Here is a 15734-nt window from a genome sequence, read left to right on the forward strand (position 1 = left end):
GAGGAACCAGGGGAGGAAAGGGCGAATGGGAGCTGTCTCCTGTCTGCAGCTTTTCCAGCCAATCAGCAGAGAAACAAAGGAGCAGGGAGGTGAACAGGCCGGGATGTGCCCAGAAGATACAAATTCTGGGGGAACATACAATGTGTGTATACGTAGTAACTATAAAGCCTGCATCATAAAGTCCGTTCAATTGCTATACATATTTTTCCATTTCTGGAATCGTTCCCATTCCAATTCTTGGTCCTTGACAAGGTGCCCTACTGGAAGTGTGCCATTTTGCCTCCCTCTGGGAAGTCATCAGCATCTGCCCCTGGGGACCCAGCCCCCACTGCCCCGCCCGTCCCCCTCCCATTTTTCCCCAGAACGCAACTACAGGACATGGCGCTGAAAGGACAGCAGCGAAATGTAAATCAACATGTGTTGAATGGCAGCTTTTGTGGGGTTTGTTTGTCATCGGTTTTTGTTATTTCAGGCAGGAGGGTGACAAATGCTAATGGTCATCTTGCCATCTTGCCTTTGTTCTCGTTGGTCACATGGGCAACACCCTGTATGGCCTTTATCTGGGGAAGCCATGTGGACGCGACCTACGGGGAGTGTCTACCGTCTTGGGGTTTTTTGAGTGGTGAACATCTCTTTTTGGGTAAAACCCCTTCTCTTTTTGTATACTTTTGCTATTAATTCTGCTGCTGTTATTGTGTATGTCTTATTTCATTGCTTTGTGCTTTCAGTAAATTATCATCTCAACCTGTAGTCTCAGCTTTTGTCCCTCCCTTACCAGAAGGGGCAGGGGAAGGGGCGTGGCTTATTTGGAGTTTAATTTCCAGCTGGTGTTAAAACAAACACACCGTCCCTTACCTTCCCTTGCCTTGCCCCCTCCCTTGCCTTGCTTTGCCTACCCATCACTTGCCGCTGTGTTCAATCGGGCATGTGGCTCGGCAGGGGAAGGGGCAGGCAGGCGTGGGGGTCTGCCTCCTCACCTCTCTGTCCCTCGGCTGTCTGCGTCGGGGCCAGCGCTCTGCTCTCCTCCCCTCCTCACCACTCCTTCTTCGGGATAGTGGCTCGGGGCGGGGCACTCTCTCCTCCAACTCACCAATTCCCCTCTCCTCAAGTCCCTCTACCTCGGAATGTTGCTCTGGGGAGGGCGGTCTGCTCTCCTTTCCTCCCGCCCTCAACACATTCAAGCCAATCAGAGTGCTCTTTGCTTATGACTTATCAGTTGCCAGGCAGACCAGCAGAACCCAGCCCCCATACTAAACCAATTAAAATGCATTTCGCTCATGACTCCTCAGTTACTAGGCGGAGCAGTGCCCAGTACACCCACGCATCTCAGCCAATCAGAGCGCGCCCTGATGACGTGTCCTCAGTTGCCGGCCCGCCCCGCAGCACGGACGAGCGCCTCGCGGGGCTGCGACCCCAACCTTGAGCCCAGCCGCCCCCCGGAAAGGGCTTTGTGGAGGGGGGAAGTGGAGATCGCCCAGGTCAGGATCCCCCAATGCTGTCCCGAGGGTCGCGGCTGTGGTAAGTGCCGAGTGTTGCCAGTCAGAGTCGGGGCGGAGCTGTAGCTTCCCAGAGTTCCGGAGGTTTTGTGGGCGGGGTCCCAGGAAGAGCCGGGACTTGCAGGGTGGGGTCAAAAGTATAACCTTTATTGGAAGGAGGTAAATGCTGCCAGTGACAACCCCCCCCCCCTCCCACTGCAGTGACCCTGGCATCGGGTGGGGGGAATCCAGGTGTCTGGGGTGTTGAATGGGGGGACCCAGGGGTCAGGAGGGGACTGGGGGATCAGGTGGAGTCAGGTGTAATTAGTAACCGTCAGTTGGGTAGGGAGGGGGTCACGCAGGGTTCAGGCTGGGTCAGAAGGGGTTGGGTAGAGTCACAGCCGGGGTCATGGCTGGTGTCAAGGTGAGGCCAAGGGCTGGCAGGGGTCAGACCAGGCTCACAGCCAGGCCAGGGAGGGATCAGGGTCAGGCCGGGGTCAGGTGGGGTCAGTTAAGGGGTCGAGGTCAGCCAGTTCAGGCGATGTCACATACGGGTCAGGTATGCTCCGGAAGGGTCAGAAAGGGTCGGGTGAGTCACAGATTGTTCAGGAAGTCACGCAGGGGCCAGGACAGCGTTATGGTGAGCCCGGGGGCTGGCAAGGCACCATGCGCAGACGAAATGGGGGGCAGCGCAGCACGGTTCCTGGTGACACCCCAAGTCCCGGCAGTCCCTCTGGGCCTGGCTCCAGCCGGAACTCCCGCAGGATCAGCCCCAGGAACACGAAGAGTTCGGCCCGCGCCAGCGCCTCTCCCGGGCACGATCGTGCCCCGCAGCCAAACGGCAGCAGCGACCGCCACGGAGCACCCGGAGACAGGAACCGCTCTGGGGGGGGCCAGAGGACAGGTCTGGGGGGGATCCTCGGGGATGGGGGAACACACAGGTTTGGGGGGCCTCCATGGGGATGAGGGAGACACACAGGTTTGTGGGGGAGTCAGGGAGGATGGGAGGATCCAGGAGTTTGGGGTGGACCCACAGATCTGGAAGGAACCCCAGGGTTCAGGACAAGGGCACAGGGGTTTGGAGGATGACCCAAGGTGGTCAGGGGAGACCCACATGTTTGGGGAGGGGTCAGACACCTGAGGGAAGTCCCGGGGGCTCAGGGGGAACCAGGAAGACCCACAGGTTTTGGAGAGTACCCAGATGTATGGGGAGAACCCAGGGGGATGGAGGCCCTAGGTTTTTGGACTGGACCCAGGGGATAAGGGGACTGGGAGGGGATAGGGGTTCAGGGGGAGAACCCCAGGGTTTTGGGAGGGCCCCGAGGGTGCAGGGGTACCCACGTACCAGGCAGGAAGGCCTCGGGTTGCTGCCAGATGACAGGGTCCTGCTGGGCTGCCAGCAGGTTGGGGACCAGGATGGTGCCAGCCACTATGGGGAGCCCTCCGAGGCTGGGGGGGACAGGGGGTCACTGAGATGGACTGGGATCTGCTGTGGGCTTTGCTCAGGGCTACTGAGAGCTACTGGGGCCATACTGGGACCTGCTGGTGCCATAGTGGAACCTACTGAGGCCACACAGGGACCTGCTGGGGCTATACTGGGGCTCTCTGGGGTCTTCTGGGATCTACTGGATGTCTACAGGGTCCATACTGGAATCTGCTAGGGGCTACTGGGAGCTATTGAGTGTCTATTGGGGTCTAATTGGGTCATACAGAGACCTGCTGGGGCCATACTGGGGTTCTCTGGGGTCTACTGGTACTCTTTGGGGGTTACTAGATGCTTATTGAGGTCTAATGGGGCCACACTCAGACTTACTGGGGCCTTACTGGGACCTCCTGCTGGAATCTTCTGGGCTCTGATGGGGACTACTGGGATCTACTGGGTGTCTCTTAGGGTCTACTGCAGTCTGCTGGGACCAGATGGGGCCTACTGGGACATACTGGGGTCATACTGGGGCCTACTGGGGGTCTACTGGGGCCGTACTGAGACCTGATGGTTCTTACTAGAATTTATTGGGGTCTACTGGGCGGTGCTGGGATCTACTGGGATTTACTAGGTTCTGCTGGGGTCTGCTAGGTTCTACTGGGATTTACTGGGTTCTCCTGGACTCTACTGGTGATGCTGAGTAGTCCCTATTGGTATGTAGTGATTCCTCCCAGTTCCCCCTCATCCATACTGGTCCTGACTGGGTTCTCCTGGGCCCTACTGGGACTTACTGGGACCTACTGAGGCCTACTGGGCCCTACAAGGACTTACTGAGCCATACTGGTCTATTAGCATCTACTGGGGTTTACTGGGGCCCTGCTGGGGTCTACTGGGCCCTTCTGGGCCCTGCTGAGAGTAACAGGGACCTGCTGGATCTGTTTGGGTCTACTGGGGCAATATTGGGACCTAATGGGTCTTACTGGGCTCTGCTGTGGTCTAGTGGGTCCTACTGGGACTTACTGGGGTCTACTGGGCCCTACTGGGTTCTCCTGGACACTACTGAGGATGTCAAATGGTCCCTACTTGTCTGTAGTGGTTCTTCCCAGTTCCCCCTCACCCAGACTGGTCCAGACTGGTCCATAGTGGATCCTCCCAGCCCCCCTCGCTACACTGGCCATTCTCATCCTGTCCTGGTCTGTACCTGGTGTGGCGCAGGGCACAGTGGGGCAGCCCCAGGGGTGCGGGGGGCCGCAGCCGAAGGGTCTCGCTGACGGTGGCCTGAAGGAGGGGCAGGCGTCCCGTGTCCCCTGGCCCGGGAGGACCCTGTAGCCCCCAGAGCTCCGCCCGCAGCCGTGCCTGCAGCTGCACGGGTGAGGCACAGGTGTGCACAGGTATGTCATGTCTGTCACAGGGTGTTGAGGGAAGGGGCACCCAGGGGGCACACAGTGGCAATGGGGTGACAGAGGGACCCTCCTGAACCCCAGACCCTCTCAAACCTGTCCCTGGGACTCCAAGTCCTCCAAAGCCTCCCCCTGCTTTGGGGACCCCCATGAACCCCCAGACCCCCCAAACCTGCTCCTGTGACCCCAAACCATTCCCAAACCTGCCCCTCTCCCAGTCTTGGGGACCCACAAGCCCCCAGGCCCTGCCCAAGCCCCCAAACCTGCCCTGGGACCTCCAGACCCCACCTCCAAACCTGCCTCTCCCTCTGCCTTGGAGATGCCCCCACCAAACATCAGAGACCCCTGAACCCCCAGACCTGCCCCTTGGGACTCTCCCTCTCCAGATCCTAAGCCACCCCTCCATGGAAACCCCAAACCAAGGAACCACATAGGGACACAGACACAGCTGTGACATGGCTGTGATACGTGTGTGGCATCTCAGGCCTAGGGGACAGTGGTGGCCACAAGGTACACATGGGACACATGTGGGGACATGAGACCCACCAAGGGACATGCATTGGAGCTTGGACATGGTTGTGACATGTGTCACATGGCTGTGACATGTGTGACATGTGTGTCACCTCAGGGCGGTGCAGCAGGAAGGCCACAGCCCAGCCCAGTGCAGCCGCTGTCGTCTCGGTGCCCCCGATGAACAGGTCGACCAGCGCCATGTGCAGCCGGAGGGGGCTCAGGGGAGCCCCTTGCACTCTGGGATCACACCCCAGCAGTGCCCCCAAAACTGTGTCCGAGGGGGGGGAGGGACACTCCTGGGGAAGAGGGGACACGTGTTGTGGGTGTTCCCCTGACCCCTTGTTGCCCCCAAACATGGGGGTTCCTCCCAAAGCTCTGGGTCCCCCCAAACCTCTGGCTCCCCCTGAACCCCTGGTGTTTCTCCAAGATCCCCTAGATCCCCCTAATCCCCTGGGTCACCCCAAAAATGCAGGTCCTCCCAAAACCCTGGGAACCCCCAGACCCACAGGTATCCCCAAAACCCCTGGGATCCCCAAACCCCTGGCTTCCATTCCGCAACCCCTCGTTCCCCCCCCAACACCTTATTCCCATGAAACCCGTCCTGATCCCTGGTTGCCCCCCACCTGGTGCCGCCGGATCTGGGCCTCCACGAAGGCGTCACGGTGCTGGACAAGCCGCAGCAGCTCCCGCAGCCCCGGGTTGGGTAGGACCTGGGCAAAGGGACCCCAGAGAGACCCCCTGACCTCCGAGAGACACTCCCTCCCCCAGAGATGCCCCATAACTCCCCTCAGCCCCAGAAAAACCCTATGCGTGGTCCCCTGGGCCATATAGACCCTATAGGTGCCCCTCCAACCATATAAACTCACCTGAGTTCCTATAGGCATCCCCAGCTCCACAGAGACCCTTTACCCCACACACATCCTCCATATAGACCACCCCAGTCCTATAGAGCCCCCATAACTGCCCCTCCCAGCCTTGCAGTGCTCCCCAATACCACATAGACCCTGTAACACCCCCCCCAGCTCCATATAGACACTATAACACCCCTCCCAGCCCCACGTTCCTTCACCCAGATCCACATCCCCCCCAGCCCCACAGAGACCCTATAATACCCCTCCCAGGGCCATACAGCCTCTCCCCAGCCCCATATGGATCCTGTATGCCCCCTGCCAGCCCCACATACCCTCCCCCAGCCCCATATAGAACCTGTGACACCCCCCAGCCCCATAGCCCACCCCGGGCCCTATAGACACCCCCCCCTTCCCCAGGACCCTATGGCTCCCCAGGGGCCCCCATAGAGCCCCATAGTCCCCCCACTGCTCCCATAGGGCTCTGTAGCCTCCCCTAGGCCCCAAAGATGTTCAGTGTCCCCATAGTGCCCCACAGCCCCCTCCCCCCTCCAGCTCACCCGCAGCGGGGGCAGCAGATCAAGAGCCCGCACAGTGCTGCGCCCCCAAACCTGCAGCAGCTCCCCCAGACAGCAGGAGAAGGCCCGGAGTTCCCCTGGGGGGGGCACCTGGGAGAGGACACACCTGGGTACTCCTCAGTACCCCTGGCTTCACCCTGGATCCCCCCAGAACACCCCAAACATAGCTCCAGACACTTGGGTCCCCTCAAACTTCTGGCGCCCCCAAACTCCTGCCAGCCCCCCCCCCCAAACACCTGGGTGAGCCCTTCACAAACTTCTGGACCTCCCCAAACCCCTGGGCCCCCCTGAACCTCTGGGCCCCTCAAACACCTGGGTACTCCAGGGGTGCCTCCAAACCCCTGGGCCCCCATGAAAACCCGGGTCCCCCCCAAACCCTGCCCCCATCCCAGAGACCCACAGTCCCCACCAGGTCCCCGAAGAGGAGGCGTGCGATGGTGCTGCAGGTGTGGAACGTGAACACCTCAAAAGGGTCCAGGGGGGCCCCCCCATGGGAACGCAGCTCCTGAGGGAAAGCGGGGGTCAGGGGAGGTTCTTGGGGGAATTGCGGGTGCTCCAGGAGGGTTACTGGGGAGCTATAACAGGGAATTGAGGTGTCCCAGGAGGGTATCGGTGGGCTCTAAGGGTGGCTTGGGGGGTCCCAGGGGAGGAGTGGGGGCTCTAAGGGGAATTTGTGGAGTCCTCGGGGGGAATTGGGGTGCAGAGCATGAAGGTTGGGTGCAGGCAGCCGAGTTTGGGGGTCAGTTTTCAGGTGCAGGGAGCATGGTTACCGTGCATGGGTGGGGTTTGGGTGCAGCGAGTGGGGTTTAAGGTATCAGTTTTGGGCGGGGTTTTGCTGGTCAGTTTTGCATGGGGATCTGGTTTTGGATGCGTGGGAGTATCACTTTTGGAGGGGCTCAGCTTTTTGGGGGGCTCAGATTCAGAGGGGTTACTTTTGGGGCAAGGTCAGTTTTAGGGGTGTCAGTGTTGGGGTCCCACCTCACACAACTCCTGGCCCTGCAGCCAAAGGAGGGGCCTGAGCTGTGTCCCAGCCCGTGCCAGCGCCCCCCGGGCTGCTCCCCGCTGCTGCCGCCAGCCAGGGCATGGGCCCCCCAACGCCAGGTCCTGGCCTCCATGCGACACCAGCGACCCTGGGGTAGGCAGAGGGGTCAGGGACCCCCACAGACACCCCAGCCCCCAAAGGCACCCCCCTCCATTGAACCAAGGGTACCCTGCAGGGCGACCCTATCGCACAGAACCTCCTTCAAGCCCATAGCCCCACCCATAGGTCCCCCTCATTCCCACCAGCGACCCTAGGGGGAAAGAAGGGGGTGTCTGGGAGGGGCAGGGACCCCCACAGACCCCTCCAGTCCTCCACTGGAGGCACTCCACTTGGATCAGGGGTATCCCAGGACCCCCAGAACTACCAGCACTTACATCCCCACCTCATAGGGACCCTCCCAAATCCCATAGTGACCCCTCCAATGCCACAGGAACCCCCCGAAACCTTATAGGGCCCCTCCACCCCATAGGAGCCCCCCAAACCCCATAGCGATACTCTTCAGTTCCCACAGAAACTCCCCAACTCCCCTAGGAACCCCTCCAAACCCCCCATAGCACACCCAGCTCTCCCCGCCCCCCATACCCAGGTAACTGGGGGGGCGCCCCAGCCAGTCCCCACAGTGCCGGACAAGTGCCTCCCGTATGATCCCCGCCGAACTCAGCACCAGCACGTCTGGGGGGAAGAGGAGGGGCTGGGGGGAACCCCAAAACTGGAGGGGGATCCCAAACCAGGGAGGGAAGCCCTGGGGTGGGACTTGGGGGGAGGAGGGCGGTCCCAGGGAAGGGTTGGGGATTGGGGGATCCCCAAGGGCATCAGGAAGGAGCAGGTTTGAGGGGGGACTGGGGTCCCAGGGCAGGTTTTAGGGGTTGGGAGGACCCTCGCGGCGGGGGCGGGGCTGGTTTGGGGGTGCATTGGGGTCCCAGAGCCGGTTTGGGGGTTCGGGAGGGAATCTAGGGTGTCGGGGGGTCCCCAAAGAGGGGGGAGAGGCAGGTTTGGGGTGTTGGGGAGTCCCCAAGGGAGGGTGAGGGGGAGATTTGGGGGCTGGGGGGTCCAAGACAGGGTTTGGCGTTCGGAGTGGTCCCCAAGACGGAGGCAGGGGCAGGGTTGGGGAGTCCCTGAGGGCGGGGGAAAGAAGAAGGTAGGATGTGGAAGGGGGCGCGTTGGGGAGTCCCAGGGCAGGTCTGGGAGAGGTCGGGGCGGGGGAGGCGTGTTGGGGTTGTCCCCCCTTCACTCACCGCGCCCCCCCAGGCGCATGCGCAGCAGCGGCCCGCGCCGCCGCGCCAGGCGGCTTAGGTGCAGCGCCCCCTGCGGGTGCAGCAGATGCAGCGCCCCCCAGCGCCCCTCGCCTCGCCTCAGCAGCGCCGCCAGCGGCGGCAGCAGGAGCAGCAGGAGCAGCAGCAGCGCCGCGGCCGCCATCGGCCTTGCGGGGCGCCCGAGCAGGCTCCTTACCGGGGGGCAACGGAAACCTCGCAGGCGGCCACCGCCACTATAAAGGTGGGCCCAAAGCCCCGCCCCATAAAGGGCCCCTGAATCCCTGCCCCCCCGAGGCTCCGCCCTCCGTAGGGGACCTCCGAAGTCCCCTCGCTCGTTAAGCTCCGCCCCGCACCGGCAGCTCAGCCATGAGGCAGGGGAGCCCTATGCCCTGAACAGCGTCCCCTGTGAGTGCCTGCCCCCAGTTCCCCCCCACTCCGGCAGCAACACTTGAGGGTCAAAGACGTGTATTGGGGTGTGGTAGCGCTGGAGACGGTCCTCCAACAGAGTGAGGGTCCTAGGAGGATCCCCTTGGGGGTGATGTCCCCGTGAAGGGGTACTGGGGCGTCAAGGATGGGGGTCTCTAAAAAACTGAGGGGTGCCGGGGTCAGGAAGGGGACCCCCATCCTGGATAGAGGTCCCTTTGGGGGAGACCTCGTGGGAGGGTATTGGGGAAGAGGGTGAGGGAATGGGGGGAATGCATCTCAGTGTGGAGGTCCCATAGGGGTCCCCCATAAGATTAGGAGTGTGAAGATGTCAGGATGGGGGCCCCAGGGTGGGGGTCTTGGTGGAATGGTCCTGGGGGCTGGGTCCAGGTGTGGGGATCCCGGGGCTGTCCCCCTCAGACATCACCCCCCAGATGCCCCACAGGTACCAGGCCAGCAGCAGGTCCTTGAGGAACAAGGTGATGCAACAGGTGTTCAGCAAGCACAGGTACATGTCCTCCAGCAGCGCACTGTCACCTGCACCCCAAAACCCCTCAGCACCCCCAACCACCCCACAGCCTCCTCCAGGGACAGCAACCCTGCAAAATACACCTCCAGGGGACAGTGTCCCTCCAAACCCAACCACAGTGGACTCAACACCCTGCTCCCCTAAAAGTGGAGAGGGGGCTCCAACACCCAGCAACGGTCTTCCCACATCTTGACAGCCCCCCCTGGGGAAAAGTGACCCCTCAGCACCCTCAGGTCTCTCAGAGTCTCCCCCAACACCCATGGGACCCCCCTCTCCCAGCACCCATAGTACTGCCCTAGCCCCCCTGGAACACCGCCCCATCCATGTACATCCTCCTAGACTCCCTCCTTCAGGTCCCAGACGACCCCCAAAATTCTCAGTCCCCATGGCCCCCCCTCAACCCCAATAGCCCCACCCTTAGCAACCATGGAGACCCTCCTAAATGTCCCCAGCCCCACAGAGACACTGCCAGCACCCATAGGACCCCTCCCCAGCATTTATGAGATGTCCCTCAGCACCCCTGGGACCTTTCCAACCCCCTAAGCCCCCTGGATTCCCCCACAGTACCTATAGAATCCCCCACAACCCCTCTGGGACACAGCCCCCCAGCATCCACAGTTCCCTGCCAAACACCCATCCGAGGTGGGGGGACACAAGGACATCAGGAGGGACACAGGGCCATCAAGCGATACACAAGGACATCGGGGGAGGACAAGGCCACCACGTCATAGGGAGGGAGTGAGGGGACAACAAGGACATGTGGTAGCTGGAACAGCATGGAGGGGGAGCCCTCTGGGGAGGGGGGTGGTCCCCAGGGTTTCCATGGAGTGTTTGAGGGGTCCCAGGGTGGATTTGGGATGTCCCAGGGGCTTCCCACCAGCTGTTTGGGTGTCCCAGGCTGGATTTAGGGGATCTGGAGGGCAAGTGTGGAATCCCAGGAGGGTCCTGGAGGGTGTTTGGGGGATGTCAGGGTGGATTTGGAGGAATCTGAAGAGGGATGGAGGGTCCCACAGGGGTTCCCAGGGACTTTGAGGCATTCTAGGGTGGATTTAGGGGGTCTGCAGGGGGTTGGAGAGCCCCAGCAGGTGTTTGGCGGGGGTGGGAGAGTCCTAGATCAGATTTGAGGGGTGCCAGAGATGTCTGAGGGGGTAGGGGGCATTTTGGGTGCATTTGGCATTTGGGGGCATTTGGCATTTGGGGCATTGTGGTGGATTTGGGGGTCAGAATGTCTTGAGGTGGATTTGGAGGGTCCCACGTGGTGTTTTGGGGGGGGGCTGGAAGGTCCCAGAGTAGATTTGAGGGGTCTGGGGGAGGTTGAAGGGTCCCAGGGGTTGTTTGGGAGGATCCCAGGTGTTGATATGAGGGGTGCAGAGTGGATTTGGGTAGTCTGACGGGGGGCAGTGTCCCAGAGGATGTTTGACAGGGGGTCCTGTGGGGAGTGGGGGTTTCCAGGGTTGATTGGGGCCTGGTTGGATTTGGGAACCAGGGGGGTGTGGAGGGTCCTGGGGGATGTTGGGGATCCTGGGGTGGATTTGAGAGAGTCCCACAGGGGCTGTTGGTGGGCATCCTTGGGGGATCTGGGGAACATTGGGAGTCCTGAGTTGAATTTGGAGGAGTTCCAGGGGGTGTTTGGGAGGGTCCTGGGGGGATTTGGGGGATCCCAGGGTGGATTTTAGGGGTTCCAAGGGGAGGTTGGGGGATCCCAGAGTGGGTTTGGAGGGGTTCTGAGAGGATTTGTGGGGTCCTAGGGGAGTTTGGGAGTCCTTGGGAGATACTGGGGGGTCCTGGGGAGGCAGGTGTCACAATCCACTAGTCAGGAGCACAATGTTCATTGTAAATTCTTGTCATGCCGAACAAAGACCCCAGACACGTGTCAGGGAACTTCTGTGTACAGTCGTTTTCACTCTGGCAGCGAACCACTGTTTAGACTCAAAAGATGTTGGCCAACAAGCCCTTAAATTTTACAAAACACTTCAACAAGTGGGAGCTAACAAGCCCTGAATTTTTGCAGTACACTTCAATAAGCTCTCAATAAGCAACACTACTTCTCAAAGTTGCTGCCCGCCAAGCCACTACACACTTCCACAAGCTCCCCACTCCCACAGCAAATTTCTGTATGGAGTATGGGGTAAAATATGATAGTTGCTCTTTACCCAGGCAAAGCAAGGGGGGGGACAAATAAAGGCAGAAGAGAGGGAGAGAACAAAGGTTACCAGTCCTTAGATCCCACGTTTATCCTGCCACATGGATGGTCCAAAGTTGAGGTGGTGAGACAAAGAAAAAGAGAGGGAAAAGAGAAGAGAGGGGACTGATCCACTTCCTTTCATAGTTAACCTGTTGCGGCCTCTCATGTAAACTAGATTTTTCACGCTGTTTTGGTTCGTGCATGAACAGCCAGCCCTCTGAGCCCTCCAAGACATGAGTCAGGGGGGACTGAGCACGACTCTCAAGGTGGAGCAGGAAGCTGGCTCAACAGAGATGGGGAAGTTGCCTCACCTCTGCAGGACCCTCTCTTCCAATCACAAGTTTCCTGTCGCGACAGTCAGAATGAGACAAAACATGCATATGCCTGGTCCTCCACTCCAATCCATAGCTCAGACATTCCTTACTGTTGATTGGGCATAGGGCTCATCTTCAGCTGCAGTGATCTTTATGTAGCAGAGAGAGGGAGAGAACTGGGAGGAAGCAGAAGACAGTAAGCAGCCAATCATACAGCAAATAAGGGCCATGCCCATCATTTAAAACAGAAATCCAACCAATGTTGTGCTCCCAATTTGTGATAACCCCTTTCTCCACCCTATGAGCCCCAAAAATTTTAAAAGAGAAGAAATCTGCAGTCCAAGGTACAATTCATTGAATCAGTCCTTTGGTTGCATTGATAAGAATAGTTCAGCTGTCTGGCCTTCATCTTTGCTTGGGCCTCTTTGAAATTGTAGCGTTGTGGATGGTGATGCAGCACTCTCTGTTGACGAGGCTGAGTATCCCTTGTACCCCTTAATAATCGGGTGTGCTGCAGCACGTCAGTCTCTCAGAGGTTGTTAAATTGAACACTCTGATATGACACAGGGAAGGAATTCCAATACTGCATTTCAATCCAGCATGGTATTCCATTGTTAGATAGGAATAAAATTTTCCACCTGAACACCTCCAAGCCAGCCCCAAATGGACTGTATATTTTGCCATTTTACAATTATAGGTGTTAGTAAGACTCAGGATATTTATTTGTAGTTCTGTATACAGGCCAATTTCTTTTATGGGGCACCACACTGAGAAATGTATGAGGTGTTGATGCCATTACAATTACAACAAGTACGCATATTTCTACTCAAAGTTCCAATGCTAGATATAAACGATGTTTCAGATGGGGTGTTCCCAGGTCAAGTGTTACAAGTAATAAACATCACAGCAAACAAATTCATAGGCAACAGAATCTTAGTCCTTCCTGTGTAAACCAGGAGATGGCAAGGCAAAGCCCTTGGATGTGAGACCCCCATATTCTTACAAGTTGTTACATTAGCTTCCAAGCTAAGTTTGGCATCTTATTACATTTAACAGGAACAAGGCACAAAGGACACATTGCCAAGACATCCTGGTCAATAGCAACAAAGGAAAACAACAACACAAGGTCAAAATTCCTGACATTAAGATCAATCTATAGTACAAGGTTAATTGCTCCATTGTAGTTCGTGTAGGAAAGGAGAAAGGGAAAATGCCCAGTCCTAAACTGGTGGTTAAAAAGAAGGCACTATCCATTTGATGTAGATACAATACTCTTTATCATGGGCATAAACATCTACCCACGAATAACTGCCCAATTGTGTTTTAAGTCACTGTTCCAATAGTGGATGAGTCCACTAAAACTGGCTGTCCTGGGTGGTGCTTCGGTTTACCTGGATCTTTACTTTCCCTTTTGTGAAAGATTCAATTAATCCTGTCTCCCTTGGTCCACTCCTGTACCATACCAGCAGTGCAGTGGTTGCTGGATTAGAATCCGTTGGAACTGGATGGAACTGGACTTGGGTAAATAACTGAACAACCATTTTAAAACTCTTTGTATGCTTTCGTCTGTGGCTTAACTAACATAGTCTGTTTGGGTTAGTCCAGATACAATCTCCACATTTGAGGTGGGAATACTTACAGGGCCTCCCTTCTCCTCATTTAACTGATCCTGCAATAACTTTGATACTGTTTTGGTAGCAATTTGCTGACCCTGACCATTGTTTCTGGTTTCAGTTTTAATTAGGAGTCCAGATTCTACATCCTGCAATTCCTCTCTCTCTCATACACATCCCAAAGCTCCCCCTGAAGCCTCCTAATATGATTGCATTTGGCAGCAAGCAGCCCTTCTGCCTGCAGCCTCTTTACTGATTACACTCAGCAACAAACATCACCTTTTCCTGAAGCCTACTCCCCCTCTCCAGGGGATCTAAACCCCCTGACCAATAGGCAGCCCTTTGCGTTAGGCACCAGGGTTCACAGGAATCATTTACACTTAGGAAAATCCCTGGTTCCCAGTATCCCTGGGCCTCCTCTTTTCATCTTCTTTATGCTCCATGGCAGCTGCTGCCTGCACTTTTTCAGTGTCTCTCTTCTCCACAGTTGGCTCCTTTTCTGTTGCTTCAGCTGCCTGCACTCGTGGCTCTCCCTTCTTTTCCACAACTACTTCTCCAACCTCTTTTGCCTCCTCGTCCAACACTCCTGTCTGTCTTTCTCCTCATCCTCCTCAACCACTATTACTTTCAATTCCCCCCGGGTTAGTCACTCTAAGAGTTTTGCAGGCTGATCAAGCCTCTCACCGATTCTTTATCTGAGCAGTTAAGTCCTTGTACTCCCCCCTGGCAGCTTCTCATTCCTGCCAATGTATGCCTCTCTCCAATGCCTCTTTCAGTGTATTCTGCCTCTTGGCAGCCTTACAAAGTTTGATGTGCATTTGTCTGGTATGGTCCCTTTCCACATGCCACAGAGATTCCAGTTTCCCTCTCTCATTTTGCTCTCTGTCTGAACGTTTTTGTATAAATTTGTCTGTCTTGTTTTGCTCTCTATCCAAATGTTTTAGGAGGAGTCATGAATCCTTTTATCCTTACCATCAGCACAACACAATATGCCACATATGAAGATGAGGATGGGGCAAGCATTGTCTCGAGCTGGTTCCTCACCAGGGGATACCAAATAAAGAAATCCCTGGGCAAGGACACCCCAACAAGCTCCACTTCCCCTCCCTCAGCCCAGACCAAGAGCATTATCAGGGCCTGGAGGCTTCTCGCTCTCCGTTGCTTTGCTGTTTGTTCCCAAGGGGCTGCCACGTGCTCAGCTTCACCCCCTCTGAGGGGAGTTTTGGGGGGTCATTGGACTGCAGTCCATGGTGGAACATGGTGGTTACAGCTCATACCCCGCCATCCATGGACTGGAAGCTGCAGCTTTGTGTATTCCAAAGACTGGGCATGTTCCAATCAGCAGCTCCAGGTTTCCCTTGGATCCATCTTGGCCTGACACAACACAGAGAAAGTTCATTCCGCGGCCTCACAACTTTATGTCAAGCAAGCACTGAGATGCTTTCCAATGGAAAATGTTCCACACAGAAGGCCTGGAAGCTGAGTGGGTTGGTTCCATATCAATCACATGCCTCGCACGCCCCTCCTCAAATGTCTGGCCTGAGTGCACTGACCCTCCCCAGACTGCTGGGCAGCTGGTGCTGGAGGCTTAAAAGATGATTCACTCCTCCAAATGGTGGAGTGAATCCTGAAGAGACCCTTGGAAACTAAAAGAGGGTTAGGCCCAAAAATGAGCCTTTGGACTTGCTAAAGAAGACTTTGGACTCTACAAATGAGGCTCAACTGGCCAAGTACAGTCAGTTTAGGTCTTTGCCAAACCTGAAAACAAACCCAACCTGCTCTGTTCTTCCTTGCATGGTCTCACTGCTGACAGCAGTCAGAAGAAGCACTTGGGATGAGGTTTGGTTTCAGTCAGGAATCTCACACTGTGTGAGACTTAGTGCTCCAGGAGAGAGTCCTGGGCATTCCCTCCAGCCTCCTCTGGATGGCTTCAGGTCAGGATGCTGAGGAGAGGACAACTTTTTCTCTCTCTCTACTTGCCCCTTCTCTGCAGCCTCTCCAGCAGCAGCACTTTGCTCCCAAGCTTTGACAGAACCACTTAGAGAGCCTTTCCCTTCCCATCAGGTAAGGACAAAGGAGCTAGGAGGAAACAGCCCTTGTGCTGAGTTAGGTCTTCCTAGCATGTCCAGAGAACATGG

The 15734-nt window shown here is 57.0% G+C and overlaps 1 protein-coding gene across 1 annotated transcript; it reads right to left on the reverse strand.

Annotated features, from left to right (window-relative positions):
* Positions 1-1084: 1084 nt before the first annotated feature.
* Positions 1085-8708, reverse strand: LOC116799524 (steroid 21-hydroxylase-like). Its single transcript, XM_032712730.1, has 10 exons — positions 8515-8708; positions 7862-7951; positions 7216-7367; positions 6647-6742; positions 6220-6327; positions 5435-5521; positions 4922-5107; positions 4100-4260; positions 2821-2924; positions 1085-2358 (listed from the first exon to the last, which is right to left on the reverse strand). The coding sequence occupies exons 1-10, from the start codon at positions 8693-8695 to the stop codon at positions 2111-2113; spliced, it is 1413 nt and encodes a 470-aa protein (XP_032568621.1). The 5' UTR covers positions 8696-8708; the 3' UTR covers positions 1085-2110.
* Positions 8709-15734: the final 7026 nt, after the last annotated feature.

The sequence above is a fragment of the Chiroxiphia lanceolata genome, chromosome 28 (genome assembly GCF_009829145.1).
Source record: "Chiroxiphia lanceolata isolate bChiLan1 chromosome 28, bChiLan1.pri, whole genome shotgun sequence".
Taxonomy (NCBI): domain Eukaryota; kingdom Metazoa; phylum Chordata; class Aves; order Passeriformes; family Pipridae; genus Chiroxiphia; species Chiroxiphia lanceolata.